The sequence below is a fragment of the Aplidium turbinatum genome, chromosome 11, assembly GCF_918807975.1.
Source record: "Aplidium turbinatum chromosome 11, kaAplTurb1.1, whole genome shotgun sequence".
NCBI lineage: Eukaryota > Metazoa > Chordata > Ascidiacea > Aplousobranchia > Polyclinidae > Aplidium > Aplidium turbinatum.
The window spans coordinates 9,584,951-9,601,001 of NC_137482.1; the positions used below are offsets into that span (position 1 = coordinate 9,584,951).

At 36.8% G+C, this 16,051-nt stretch overlaps 1 protein-coding gene across 1 annotated transcript in view; it reads left to right on the top strand.

Annotated features, from left to right (window-relative positions):
- Window positions 1-16,051, top strand: part of LOC145780175 (uncharacterized) — a 28,097-nt gene that overhangs the window by 148 nt on the left and 11,898 nt on the right. Inside the window, exons 2-7 of the mRNA XM_082591883.1 lie at window positions 9,542-9,645; window positions 9,912-9,990; window positions 10,186-13,087; window positions 13,293-13,393; window positions 15,387-15,740; window positions 15,847-15,991. Coding sequence (XP_082448009.1) covers window positions 9,547-9,645; window positions 9,912-9,990; window positions 10,186-13,087; window positions 13,293-13,393; window positions 15,387-15,740; window positions 15,847-15,991 — 3,680 coding nt within the window. The 5' untranslated portion in view covers window positions 9,542-9,546. The remainder of the gene's footprint in view (window positions 1-9,541; window positions 9,646-9,911; window positions 9,991-10,185; window positions 13,088-13,292; window positions 13,394-15,386; window positions 15,741-15,846; window positions 15,992-16,051) is intronic.

Sequence of the window (16,051 nt, forward strand, 5' to 3'; positions counted from 1 at the left end):
TTAGATAGGAAAAGAATAAAAAGAGTGATTTTTAGGCGTAACTATTTTCGGTTGCAGGTAGGGTAAACATTTTTGTCATAATAATTCTATTTTCTGTGTATCGAGATTTGGAATGGTTATTCTACAAGTGCTGACAACATTTGAATGTCATTTTTCAGGTTTATGATTTAAATTATTTGCTGTTAGATATTTAAGGAATTATAACTTACATTCAACAAATCGCTTGAGTGTGGTAATATTTGGCCGGTGAAAGTCTACATTCTTTAGTGAGTTTGATATTCCAGAGATGTTACAACTTTTTAAAACCCTAAACATTTCTGCTTAAAATTTTCACGGTAGGGTATGTAAAATATATGAAAAGTGTGATTAGTTATCTTTATAGTCTCGTTGATACATAACTTGGTCGTGAATGTTTACACCTAGTATTGGTATAGAAAACATAATATACCAATACTAGGTGTAATTTAAAAAAAAGTCGGACTGAAGGAGGAAGATGCAAGGGACAGGGTGAAATGGAGAAAAGGGATAAAAACAATTGCTGCGCGGAAACAATCGGCCACCCCCACTAGTGGGGAACAAACCGACGATGGATTATGATGATGATGAATATCAGAAAAATTACGTTTCTTGAAAGAAATTATTTATCCATTCAATCTTTATGTATCTAGCTCTAGATACAATGAAGATAGGCCTACTGGTCGAGATATAAGGCAAACTACAGCATCGTAATTCACTATTGTTGTGAATTGCTTTAGATTTAGGTCAATGTGGCTTGCAGTATGTGTGTCACCACATATTTACATAGCCTAGGTGTTTTTATATGATCTCATTAGAAAACGTTTATAAAGAATGAAGCTTATCTGCTAACCTAGCGAGTATATACTTACTATGCTTTGTAATGCGTTCTAAGAAACGCATATCGGCGATGGATGCAGCTTTGCAGTACCGTATATAAAAAGTTAAAACCACATATTATTTTTTATAAAAAATGACAAAAAAACAGTTTTCTGCGCTTTGGGCATACATACAGTTTTGCAGCAATCTACCTAGAACGGATTTGCATTCTTTGATACTTTGTGTATATATATTTTGATATATTTTTTGACAAAAGCGCTTCTAGAGAAAAATAACTCTGTTGTTTGTTCGAAAAAGCGTGTTTTGTAGGATTCAAATCTTTCTCGTGAAAAGCAACCCACATCTGCTTTCTTTTCCACCATGTTGGTTAAAAGTTCCAGGAGTTGTTTATGTCTTGACCAACAATGCCATCATCGGCTGTTCACAAGGATTTACCTCATCAAAGATAAATACTTAATTGGGTGTTTCGTAACCTTTCGTTACTTGTTTTGTTCAATGTTGTTTTCCTCGTAGGATTTTCATGTTAATCTTTAATTTATTCTTTTTGCTGCTTTTATATTACAGCATATTTACACCTTCCTACGTTGAATCTTTATAACTATTTCGTCACTATTTAGCTGTTCCTTTTTAATTTTGTGGTAAGGCCATCGGTTGTTCAAAGCCGCTAAAAATAGACTTCAAGCACCTGATTTCTAGAAGAAAAAAAACTGACGCCATCTCACTCCATTCAAATTGTCATTTAAGGCAAAAATATGAAAAAAAAGAATAATTAACATAAGCGTAGGATGCAGTACTGACATAATTTGGGATTGGTTTTTCTAAGTTCAAAGCTAATAAGGCAAAGATATTAAAAGACGTAAGCGTTAAACTGGTTTAATTTATATTTTTCATATACATATTCGAAGTGGAAAACCAAGTAGCGGCTTGTCATTGACGCCATTTTGCTACCCATTGAAACCATTGCAACTAATTATAAGAGTCATTACGGCGACTATTCGTGATTTAGTTTGCAGAGGCTCCATTGAAAAACAACTGTTCAAGTAATACAGTGCTGACACAAAGGAACAATTAACTTTACTATCTCATTAATCTATTTTCTGCCAAAAAATGTTAATTGTCGGTCAGTGTGTGGTAACGACGACTTGTTCTCCACTAAACCGTGAAATCAAAATAAATTTAGCCTTTTTTCAAAGGGGCATCTAATTTCTTCATTTTTTAAAATTCTTGTTGTTCGCTTTTAAATTAACACAAACTGGTTGAGGTTTAAAACTTCATGGCAAGATTTTGTTTTGCATCGTGTGCTAAAGCCAGACTGGCCACATTGTAGACATAACCACCAAGTTGCGAGGAGCCTTATATACAGTAGTTTTCTGATTGGTTTGAGACAAGTATGGTAATGGCGTTGTAGGCCCAAGTGCGCTGTTTCGAAGCTTGTGCAGTCGGCCTTTCATTAAAATGTCTTTTATTGACAAAATATACAGTAGTTCATTTTCCCAACAATGTTTTCCCAACAACAGTTGCATCTGCGCTCCTGCAGTATACACGGGCATAAAATACGTTAGGCTTTCCCAGAAATTTTTCTTGGCTTGTATATTTATACAGTTACAAGGGTTGACATACATGCGGTGTTTTGTAACGGTTCAGCTTTTGACGAAGTTGATGGGATATTGCAAAGTCGCAAAAATGTTCTTGTTAAATTTTAAAGCACCCAGGATGGAGTTGGCGATGATGCTTTTGAAGTGACATTAATTACCTTGTTTGGCAATATATTATCATCACTTTTAGTTGTTGATTTAAATGTGAAGTTGTCAAATTGATCAAAGGGCAAAGATCATTGCTTTAACAACCGAAGTTGTAAGCTGTTTTATTTACATGTTAAGTTTTGTCGCATTAGTATTGATGCAAAACGGCTATACTATGCTTACAATAGCCTATATCTCTCTATTATTAATAAAAAAAATTATTCTTCAAATCGCCATAAACTGCTCGAACAACTGTTTTCACGGCACGTAAATGAAAAACATTTTTTTTTTAATCAATTTGTCGAATTTTAATTTTTTTTTAATATTTTACTCGCCCAAATATTTTGGACTAATTATTTCAAATCTCATCGCCTATAGCTTAAAAGTCGACTTGATACAAAATCTGTTTTGTTGCCATAACACACTATCCCACGCAAAGTAAAGACCCCTGCGCGTAGGGGCCTGCATACCCGGAAATGATGCCTTATATTTGAGTTATTCTGGTTGGCAACCACTTTACGTCATACGTATGCTTTTCAACGTTGAGAAACACTTCATCAACATTGTGATTTAATTGAATGTTTACAATGCAAATTCCTATTTACCATTAACTTTTGTCGGGTTTGTTACTTTTATTGGTCCAAGTACTCTGTTTAAAAAGATTAGATTTTGTTTCATAATAAACACTAATTCAATGGCATATAGAAAATTTGTGTACAGACTGTTAGCTTGCAAAAGCAGCTGTGATATGCAAAAAGTGTTTGCCGCTGCTTGTTTCAAAATAGGCTACTAATGCTGATAGTGGACGATGGGCAGATGATGCGGTGGCAACCAGCATTTATACCGAAGACAACTTTTAGCTGGTGCAGAGCTAATTCAAATGATATTTGTGTTTGGCCTTTGCACTGGTTTAAGTTAAATACCGGTTTTGGCTAATTTTAACTTAATTTAATAGCGGCTGTTACAAAATTTTTTATAACTCAATTGCGCTTATTGTGCGCGTGATGTCCTATATCAAAGTACATGGTGCAAAAGGGTCGCGATTCTGTGAATCATTGAATTGATTCAGACTTCCGTGCCCCTTTGCATGTTGCAATGGCGGTCGGTGTGATTCACGGCAATGTTTTTCTTTTACAGTTAGGGTCAGATACGGTTGATATAAGTTTATGAAACTTTAGAAAGATAAACCCAACAGCTTACAATCACTGAACAGAATGGACGATGAGTTCACTTATCACACTGGTTTGACGATTGTGGGCTATGTATGAGGTGAAATACAACAGGCTGCTGCATAACAATATCCTTCTGTGATTTATTACGAGGGAGTGTGGAGCTGTGTTGCAATATTTTAAACGTGTTAATTTTTAAAAGCATCAATGACTTTAATAATAATGAACAAACGACTTAAAGTAATTGTAGTTTAAACACACTTCTATTTCGTGTTTATTGCAAAAACCGCTTTTACAAAATGCAAAGTAGTTGCCATCCCTTAGAAACACCATTTGTTTTCTTTGTGAATTCTGTTCTTCGAAGTGTTTGAGATCATTGGAATTTTCTAATTGAATATTGCACAATATCTCCTCCTTGCTCGCTTGGTGCCAATAGTTATAATGAGACTGATAAATTGACCACATTCTCATTACTACGTTCTTGATTTCCCTATTTGCAGATTCTCGGTCATTGAAATCGACTGTGCCACCCACCAAAATATATGCCCTCGTTGATATCAATTTAGCTTTCACTTGTCTATTTCTGCTTGCTCTACAAGCTTTTGGCTTGAACTCTTGGCATTTTTTAGCATTAAAGTAGTTTGGTTAAAGCAAAGTATTGTTTATATCCACTTACGGGTAATGGCCTTGTTTCACGCTTTATGATTCAGGGGTTGAGAAGTTTTTAGATAGTTTGTTAAAATGAAACTTATTCGGTTCGTATTTTCTAAGCACTTTTAAAAGCGGGTTGACCGTGTTTTCACCTTTCTCTAATTTACTTTTGAGCCTTTTAGCTACTTTTCAGTGTTATGTGATATCCAGATTCATTACTTTTCTGCCCTTACAGCGCGTTCTTGCCTATAATTGATACAATGTATTTACTGGGCGGCCAGTCTTGTCGATGTGTGCCAGCGATTTCTACCCCAGACAACCTGCAGCTCGTTTGTCTCAACTAGACTTTACTTTCTTTTAGCAATTTCTTGAAAACAACGGATAAGGTTAGCCCCCTTTGTTTTGTGCGACAACAATCAATTTGGTTTCAACGTATTTGTCGTTAGCTGACCTTGAATGAATTATAGATTTGCGCATGAGTGATTTAGGCCACTTTGGAGCCCCATTTATTTGTTGATGTTCCTACCAATCTTCACGCATTTGACGACATGACATTTGACTTAGGCTGAGACAAAGGACGAAGTGTCAAACCAAAAGAGTGAAAAAATCTTAACAGTTTAGTCCTCTTCCTTTTGCATCTTTTCAAAGTGTACTAGCCCTCACGACATAACTTTTTTCTTTGCTCGGCTGCCTTTCCTGTTAGAGTTTGGTTTGCTGAAAATTTTGGATCATAAAGCATAGAACACACGTAAATAAGCAAAGGATTTTTACACCTTGACCTTCCTCACAAATTTACAAGAAAAATGAAAGTGCACCGCGTAAAGATAGGAAATGGTTTGTCATTGTAAAAGCAAGTTCATTTTCTTTGCAGCGATTTCAAGCAGATTCTTTATGGTGTACTTTGTAATTCATTCATTTTTTTGAATCTTCAAATAGCTGAATAAATGAGTTCAAAAATCGTCTCATGAAAGGGTCTTTCCCAACGAGCGTGTTGTTCTGAACAGTTCTGGTGCTACGGGTTGCATATTTTCTATTTCATTGAATAAAATATAAGGTTTGCACATGCTTTTTATTTGTGAGTCGATAAGACCACAGTCGATTTGATGCGTTGTTTGAAGCATGTTCCCTACTTTTTTACCTTTTTTTAATTCCTGAAAATGTGTAGCCTACGTTAGGTTACAATACAACATTCCAGTGTTGTACACTGATAATAATTTTTAGATATACAGTAGAAAAGAGCTGAAAAACTGTGCTTTTAATCGAATTTTCTTACTGTATGGTCTCTTGTGCAAAACATGTTGGCATTCAATTGAAAAAAGAATGTAGCATAAGATGGAATGTAGGCTAATGTTTTAATAAGCTATGTTTTAATAAGCATGCTTGTTTTAATAAGCTACGTATTACTCTGCTTACCTGAGAAACAAAAAATAAGAAACAAAAGTGCTGTTTTTCAGGTGACAAATAATGAATGAATGTCTCATTGTCTGAAATTAAATCACAGCGCGGCAATTAATATATTGAAATTTATTGTTTACCTGTCCGTTTCTTAAAATAAATATCGGATCCATTCTACTGTAGCTCCGCTGGGGTAAGACAAAAGACAGTTTTAAATAAAGCTTTGCATTGAATTTCGAATGAAATTGTTTCAAGGTAAAAAGCAAATATAGTTGCAAAGATTCCATAGGTTTTAATTCCATGTAGACCTATTTTAAAAGCTGCCCTCGTTTTGAAACCTTATTCAGAAGCTATAAATACAGCGTTATCAAGTCACAAACAAGTCATATATTCTCATCAATCGCTCCCAGGCAAGGCTCACTTTTCTTGATGGAAGTTGATTTATTATTCTAAGAACGCTTCAGATAAATCGCGACTGAAATATGGAAATGACGTGTCAGTTTGGGGGTTTAGAATAACATTCTAATTCCAGCAGAGCAGTTATTTGGAACTCTCCGTCCTACGTACTGCTGTGTGTTGTAGTCACACACTCCCACGTTGGGAAAATTTTGCAAGCAAACGATATTTCAAGATAACATGGAAATCGCATCGCAGTTCACTGAGTTTGTGTGTAAACACTAAATTAAACGGCTAGCTAACACACAATGCGATGTAGCCTACAACGCAACACTTGAAGCTTGCCTTGATCGTACATATATTTTGTTTTTCAACAGACACCTGGCTCGTCACATGAGTCGGATGTACATGTCATAACCCAACAAGAAAATCTGTCCTGTTGCATGGATTCAGCGTCTACAGACGTTGAATACACGTAAAAAGGGACTGATTTTCTTGCTATGTAGGGTTTCTTGAAAGTGGGCCGCTCTGTGACGTCACTTTTAACCCGGTGTTACTTCCTTGTGGGCGACAGAATGTGGCCAGCACTCTTTGTGGTGATTTAAGTTTATCTTGTGATGAACTCACATATTACCTACAATTGCTGGCTTGATTTTTTTTTATATAACCACAGAAAGATATTAGCCCTAGTATGTCGTTTGCTGATTTGTTGCTATGTAGAGCAAAAGCTGTGGTTTCTTGTTTGCGTTGACTTTTCAATTCCAAAACTTTTGCATTGTTTGGTTTTAAGCCATGTGCTTTTTTTCTTCTTCAGTTTTTCAATTCTTTGTTTTTTGATGACAAACCTCAGCAATTTGAGCTGATAAAAGGATAGTTTCCGATGCAAGGGGTGGAAACGAAAAATAATTCACTTTGCGGAAACATTTTACCTTTTCATGGAAATTTAATTGACTACAATTCGAAACAGGCGCGAAAATTACAGTAGCCTGTATGCAAAAATTCCAAATACTTGGAAAGTAGGAAATGTTTGTCTTTGTGCAGCACTATTTTTGTCATTCTGTGTCTAAACACCTGAGATTTCATATGTAGATTACTTTCCTATCTTTACATATCAGCTTTCCGAACTCGTGTGTCTGATGTAGGTCAATTTGTGGTTGATGATGATCAATCAAATAATAAGTGTTCAAGTTTCACGACATTTTATTCTGTTTAGAAAAGATTGATAGGGATGACATTAGATTCAATTTGTGAACGGAAATATTGCGGGAAATATGACACTTTTTTGCCGGCATCAAAACTTTTCGGGAAGCTATTTCAAAGTGCAGTTGCATGATTTTGGCGCTAGTACATGTTGGGTTATACCTGGAAATGCAGCACATCAAATTGTGGTTTGATTTTAGATTTAATTCCGTTCTTGTCAACCACTCCTGCAATGGCGATTGATATACAAGATAGCAACGCACAGGAATCAAGTAAATTAGGAAAACCCGAGCTCATTTTGCGGTCAGCAGGAAAGCGAACACGCTGCATGGGACAAGCTACCTCTTGCGTCGAAAACTTCCCTTGAAAAATCGTTTTCTTTTAGATCATGTAACGATGGCATACGTGTTCAGAAATACATGAATGACCCGCATGGGAATGTAGAAGTTGTGGCTCAATGCACCAATTTCGGCCAGAGGAGCCGTTTGATGCAGAAATACGGCTTGCGATGAATTAAAGATTAATTAGGCCTTCTATTGTTTTTAGCATTCAAAACGCTAAATTAAAGCCGAAACAGAATGATTTGTGAGCAAGCTATGGGCGTTTCCTGTGCTCGCTTCAAAGTTCACTGTTTATGTTTAAGTTTTGATGAATAGTCCATTGAGTTTTGCACACATTGTTTGTCACCACTCGTTTTATCTCTTCAAGCCTAAAAATGTTGAAATAGTGCCATAAGAAGAGATAATAATAAACGTGCTAGATGGTTACCTGTTTGGGTTTGCAGCCATATTCCTTTTTGTATGTTTATACTAGATATCAATCTTTCCCTGTTGTTAATGCCAGATAAGGGCTTTCGTAATTGGGGAAGGAAAATGTAAACATGTTTATGTTTTCCCATATATTTCTCAAACAGTATTTGCTGATACCATCTTGTTTTTGCATTTTGACGTTCTTTATTTTACAACAAATGAGCTAAAATATTACCCTAATTGGAGTACCCAGTTAGCCTAATCCGTCCTTTTTACGTTGTTTAACGTCTGTAGATGTTAAACAATGCAAAAAAAGAATAAATTTTGCTACCTAGGTTGTTGAAATGGTACAGAATTTGAACTTTGCTGTCGTTAAAAGGAAAAAGTAGTTACTTTGCGAAGTTAAATTATGTTGTCGGTTATCAGCTTGAAAAGAAAGAATGTTACAGATTTATCATTGTTTTCATTAGCAAAGTACTTACACTTCGTGATGAAATATATACATCTGAAGCTCATCAAGATGAAAAAGTTATTTTTAATTAACCTAACGTGATATGCAATCCTTGCTCATCCTTAGCAAATACAGCCTATTAGGGTGGCTAACGTAAATAAACTCAACTTATGATGTAGGCTGGTCGATTGCGGAATGGCCCGTTTCGGTGAGTCCGATTCGGTGAGTCCGATTCGGTGAGTCCGATCCCTTAACGGGGGATTTTTTCAAATTTTTTTTTAATTATTGGGTACCGTAGCCTAATTATCATTGCCGTTTTAGGGTTAGGAGTTAGGGGTTAGGGCAGGCGCGAATCTAAGAGTTTTTTTCGGGGGGGGCCAGAAAATTTGAAAATTAATTAAAAAGAAAGAAAAAGCTAAACAGATATGAACAATGATACTACGACATATACGATATGCTAGAAAATAGACATTAAAACAACCATTTTCATCAATTGTGATGCCGAGAGACTAATATCAGCTGTTTAGAAGCATATCAAACCATTTGATGCGGAAACATACAATTTTTCACAAAATTTCGGGGGGGGCCCGGGCCCCCCCCATAAATCCGCGCCTGGGTTAGGGTTAGAGGTTAGGAACTCACCGAATCGGACTCACCGAATCGGACTCACCGAATCGAACTCACCGAATAGTAGCAGACCCGGTCGATTGGGCCTAATCCGTTATGAAAAGAAAATTGGAAACTGATACAAACGACAAAAAAAATCATTATAAAAAGGAAGGCCATTTTTACAAAATCTTTGCAAAAAAAACACTTTGAACGAACATGATCGACGTTTGGGGAAATGGCTCAGGCTACATCCGGAAATGTAGACAAGTGATCCACTTGTGCACTCTTACTTTCAATTTCTAACTCACTTCGTTTGTAATCTAGACCCGATGCCTGTATGTATCAACGAGGAAAAGGATTTGATAGTTGATGTTGAAACCAGTGAGGAGAATGATAAAGTTCTTTCAACAACAAATTCTGAAAAATGGGTATGTGAAAAAAATGTTTTTCTGTATCTAGCTGTAGCAGTTCAAACTGTTTACTCTTCCACAGACCTGGTGATTATTTATTTTGCTAGCTTGGTAATCTACTCCGAACAAGTTGTATGTTTATTACATTAGATTTTTTATTCTTATTTTTTATTACTCTTTGACAGGGTATCCTGACATAGATTTTTGAGCTAGACTGTTACATTCTTCACATAGGCTTACCTAATTTGTATTTTTATGCATTAATAAGTGATATGTTTTTTTAGATGAGCTGTTCTACCAATGTCTCACCAAGCGATTGTAACAGCTTTGAAGGTGATGCTTCACACCCTCTATTGCCCATAGGTTTGTGGTTAAATTTGATCCTCAATCGGTTGAGATTTCTCTGTGTTTGTTTACTGGTTTTCACATGTACGCATGACCCCTTTCAGTGTTTGTATTTGCAGTTGACCAAAACACTGAATATCATATCTATGCTACTTTGAAAACACGTTTCTCCTGCGGGCTTGTAGCCTAACATAAAAATATTTTAACTTACAGGCAACTTCAACAGTCCATCAGATGCTTACGATCTGCTTCATAAAGATGACAGTGAAGTAAACGACTCTGCAGGGGACATCAACAATGCTGATCCTTTTCATTCTGAAAGATTGTGGAAAGAAGAGAATGAGACCACTCAAGAAAATCAACTCTCACCCGGCCACAGCTATAATCAGCTGCAGACTTATAATCAAGTTCCACCTGCAGAAAGTGCTAGTGTTTTATCTGATAGCAATGTCGAAGTAGCTGGGATAAGTGATAGATCAGAGACAATTTCTAATTCACAAAGCACCATAGGTGAAAGAAATTATAAAGATATTACAGATAATGAAGAAGTGCCAAATTCAAGCACCAGCGCTAACGTAGAAGAGGAAAAAATTGCTCATCTGTATCAAAGCGATCCAGTGCAACAGCATCTTGCATCTCTTGCAACTGCTCACTACATGAATGCAATAAAGATGTTTGTTGACAATGGTACCGTTTCTCATCCTAGCGATGGAAACACAGAGGCTTGGAGTGCCTGGGCAAGTTCTGCTCGAAATGTGATACAGCAAAATGGTGCTAATGCTAATTCTTCCAGCTTAGTGAATCGTTATGTAGCTCAGCTCACTGAAACATGGAACAATATGATGATGCAGCAGTTTTCAAGCCAAGGTCAGCTTCGTTATCACCCTTACCACGCAAACAGATCAAAGCAGGCTTCACCTTATGAACAAGGCAACGAAACTCCTGAGTCAAGTTATGGAAAAAACTATTCTGATAATACGTCTTCACCAATGACAAGTAATAGAATATCACCTCCCTTATCAGAAAAAGGCCCGTCCAGAAAGGCATCTGACATACAATTACCACAAAATGAAGATTTTTCGAAAAATACTCCAGGCGAGGTACATAGCATTTCAGTCAAAAACAATGACACAGCTCTCGATATACTAGATATGCCGAACGAGAAAAACATCGCTTCAAAAAACTCTTGTCTTGGCCGACAAGCTCCTTCCCCACTAACAATTCCCAAGTTCCCAAACCCAGGCGTCTTTCAACAAACGACTCCATTGTCAGCACCAGCTCTGGGCAATAATAAATACTTGGATTTATCATTGAACTCTTTCCACTATCGACCGTGGTCAACTTCCAGCTGGCTTGGCTATCGTTCACCACAACTAAATCGTTCACCACTAGCTAACTTCTCTGATCACTTTTCTCATCCTCGTCACACTTCGAGTAAAAGTAGTCAATTTGAACCATTATTGAAAACACAAAACAAACCGTCTTCTCTTGCACAACAAAAAATTAGAAATGATATTCACAGAAAGACTTCGCTTTCCAGCAAAAGAAGCGACATTTCATGTAACAATTCGTTTCCCCATTTTTCTCCGGCAATTTCAGGAAATGCAGCGCTTCAACACAACATTTCTCCGCGAAGAAAGTTTTCTGATCCTACTGCATTTTTGAAAAATGCAGATTATCACAATAGCCAATTTTTAGAAGAGATTCGCCATCAGTATAAGTTGTCACACCCTTCTTTCAACTCACCTTGGCTCAATGCTGGCTTGTCTCCAAACACCATAACGTCTCCAAAATTTCCGGCCATGCATTCTCTTGCTTCCAACAAATCGAATCCCCAAATGTTCTTTCCATCTGGAATGCATTTAATGTCCCCCACTCCTGGATATCCTCTTACCACTTCTTTACCTCAAACGGAACGACCTTCTTTTCAGGGCAATGTGCCGTATAAACCAGAGAATGTTCTTCCTTTGTCGCCTTCAGCAGGAAAGGTGGGTTCTTCGCGGCGCAGTCGTTCAAGAGGAGGACCATTGGATAGCGTTCACGCTGCTATAGTGAGAGAAGCTAAAGAGCAGTTTAAAGGTCTTGATCCGGAGAACATGTATATCCAATGCCCGATTTGCCACAAACGAATAAAACGACTTTATCATTTTCAACGTCATATGCGCATTCATACCGGCGAAAAAAGTCACCAATGCCCTTGCTGTCAATACAAATCTGTGAGAAAAGACAACCTTAAAAGTCATATGAAAACTCATGAAAAGCAAAGCATAGAAAATGGTAGAAAAATGTCAAAAGCGAATTTTCAGACAAATCGTAATTCTGAAGGAATGAATGAAAAAATCCACGCCAGAGGTTCTGGTGGAACTCATGAAAACAAACCAACTGATTTTCCTAAAAGTGCTGATTCTTCACTTACAAGCTTACCAGAAAGTAGAAAAAGCATGAAAAGCTTTCCAACTGAAATGAGTCAAGATAATGTATCATTTCCAGCTCCGAAAAAAGAACCAACGAACAATAAAAGATCTTTCCCAACGTCTTATCCATTAAACTATCAGATGCCGTTTATTAAATCACCCCATGCCACAAAGACGAACGAAGGCTTTCGGAATTTATCTCTACCTTCACCTGAAGGTGAACATTCGAACACTTCCTCTCACCATCAGAAAACTCAAAATGGAGATCGCTTCATGGAAGATCGAGCAACACAATTTGGACAAGCGGACTTTGCGTCATCTTCGCCCGGGAATAAGTTTAAAAAATCTTCTGATAAATTCAGCGAGCAGTTGAAACGCAATTATAGTGGCCTGGAGGTGCCACAAGATTTATCGATCGGAAATGATTGTGGAGAAATACCCAAGAAGCAAAAACTACTAAAAACTGAAACCTATGCGCCAAAAAACAAAATGTCCTATTTTCAGTCTGACGAAATGAACATAAACAACAACAACGATTCAAACAGAGAAGGGCTTCCAATGATCTCAAAACCTCCGTATTTTCCCAATAGCGTTTCTTCTACAGCTACTGGTTCAAATTCAAATGGTTTGCTCTCTGTATTTTCTGAGCCAAATGTTCAGGAAAAGAATTTTGAAAACATGGTGCTCAACACTAAAAGAAGGTAATTTCTTGATATTGGAGGTTTAATTTGTAGGCATATCTATTTTGTCTGTGCAAACCAAGTCAAACATATATATCAACAGTTCTTCATGATTATAAAAGTCAGTGCATTTATGTTTCTAAAGTGGCCTACATTAATTTAGATAATCTACATGATGTGCGGTTGAATGTTCACGTCTAAAACTTACCAAATTGTATATTGTTAGGTTTGGATCAGGGGCTTCGGCTACTTTGGCTGGGTTCGCAGCAGCTGCTGCTGCTGATCAAACTTGTAACGAAAAAAACTCTGATCTTGTGGCATCATCAGGTTGGTATTTGTCGTTAATTTTGCAGTTGGAAGTGTGTTCATAAGTTTGATATGTAGCCCGTTAACCTTAACATGGGTTGGTCATATTTTTCTTGTGTTGACTTGTATCTCTTATGTGGGCCATGTGTGGGCATTGCAACAACTACCATTCAGCTACAATTTTTGCAAGCAATTAAACGCCAGTGCAGACAACGCGTTGAATATCAATCAAAATTATTTTATGTTACAAGATACACAGGGGAGGCTATTTTTTGTTAATTTTTGTGTAGCCTACTGTGTAAATGGGGTCACATTTCAATCAAATATATTTTTAGCCTAATGACATAATACGAACTTTACTTTATTAAAGACTGTACTGTCACTTTTTTCAATTCAACATTATAAACTTTTGTAGAGATATAAGACTTCCACATCGACTTTTGAAATTTAGAATATCACGATGTTTGTCATTCAGAAAAGCTTTGAAAATCAGTTATTCTACTAGTATTAATTAAAGTATCATAAAGGCAGACAGAGCGTGCTTTTGCCAGAGGATAAGATTATTCGCGTCGTATGTAACTAATACTTTTGCTCCTTTATGAAATGACTTAAGCTGATGCCAACAAGGTGAATTGAAAAAGCCTTTGACCTTTAAATTTAAACGAGGATACCTCACATCAAAAACACTTGATACATTGGTAGTCAGGATCTACGGTCTGTTGATTGAATGCTAAAATGACCGTCAGAAATTTGATTTCAACTTTGGCTGTAATATATATTTTTTAATTTATATTGAGTATGGCTATTCGAAACAATAATATTTTAAAATTTCGAAATATGTCCGTTTTACTGTAAAAGAGAATGAAAATGGTATAATTATTTTGATGTTGTACAAGTGCTCAAGTTTTAAACAATCATATTAGTGAGATTTCGTTTTACAGTCTCAACATCTTGTAAGTGACAGAAAATATTTGCCGACGTACAGTGATTCAGTTCCTCCCTAATACTTCAGTTTTGAAAATGTTCATTTGTGATAATTTTGCGTTTTGAAAGAGTAGAGGCAGCAACTGCTTTTCTGACCATTTTAGTGTAGTTTCAAGGTTACGAACATTTCAATCAATTAATTACCATTTTAAAAATATTTTTGTTATCATTCCATGATAAAACTATGCTTTGTTTCACCTGATATTCAATTTTGTCGTGGCGAGAATTGTATAGCCTACAATTTGTTTGGCTTGTGATATTTTTTGTTCCTGTCATAAAACTTTCCACTATTTTTTCACCCGCATTCTTTTAAATTTGTGCTGTGCTGAATATTCGCTGCACGTTTTGAGACGTCGTCTGCTTGCTTAAGAGCAACAAAACGCTTTAAAGAAAACACGGGTTGATTGCCACCTATCCAATCAGGATTCTTGAAACAAGCAATCAGCGTACATAAGCAATGCGCATAGGAATAACCTAAACGCCAAGCAGACAAACAAAGACAAGGTAGGAGGCACTTGCCAATTGACCGCATCTACCAGGCTCCGGGTCGGACACCACAAAAGAATGTGCGCCTACCTTGTAATTTGCATTGCTGGGTTATATGTCTCTTAAACATTTAATTACACAATTGTTTTTGACGAGTCTCATACTGTGAAGTATTCGACAACACACTGAGGGTTCTCGGTACATTTAATGACGCTAGGGCATATCAGGAGTGAAAATTTTGCATCTTGTTTGTTTGCACCTGCACAGTTGGAACTTAAGACGTCATTTTATCTTGCAAATAAATGAAAATCAAAACTAAAGGTTAAGATTTGAGAGTAACATTTAGCGGAGGTCCTTTAATCACATTCGGCCAAAGTATTAATTTTCGCTTCAGGGTAAGAATTTATTCACGGAGTCTTGTAAGCGCTTTAACACAAGTTTTTTTTGCACTGTAAGATGAAATGTTATGTAGAAACTGGTAGGATGCGAAGGCTTACAAGGCATAAAGTTATTTCATAATCTTTTAATTGTTTTTTCGCCACAGGCTTTGTAGCGCAGACCTCTCCAGCCGATGATGTTAATGCAGTGATTTCTTCATCTTCTCAACCATCGTCAGCACATTCTTTTAACGACACTACCTCGGCTCCACCAATTAAAAGCGGAAAGTCGTGTAATAAGAGTTTTAGATCCACCCTGATTGAAGATTTCTCCCCAAATCGAAAAGTCAGCGAAACCACAATTGTTCCAAAAGACTTTGACACAAATCTAGCTACAATGCAAAACGAACCATTGTCTCCTCGATTCAATGCGAAACTTCAGAATAAATTTCGCGATTCGACGTCAGACAAATCTAAAAACGTTAAGGAAGTTGTCTCAAAATCTTCCGTCTCTTCCAAAGGTATGTACCTATGCTTGTAGGCATAGTGATATAAATTTTACAAGTTTATTTTAACAGATTTGACTTATTCACTGTCTTTTCCTAATTGTGACAATGTTCTTTTCAGGCTCGCCTTGCGATGACAAAAATGTTGACGAGGGTCGCGCTCCAGCAAAGGGGCTAAGCTGCCGACTTTGCTCCTTTAACTCTTTGTCCAGCGCAGAGCTTCAATCGCACGTATCATCCACCCACAAACAAGACGGCTTTTACAAGTAAGAGCGACCTCCTACATCTCACCTCAAAGTAAAGCTTAATTTTTCTTTGTCAGCATT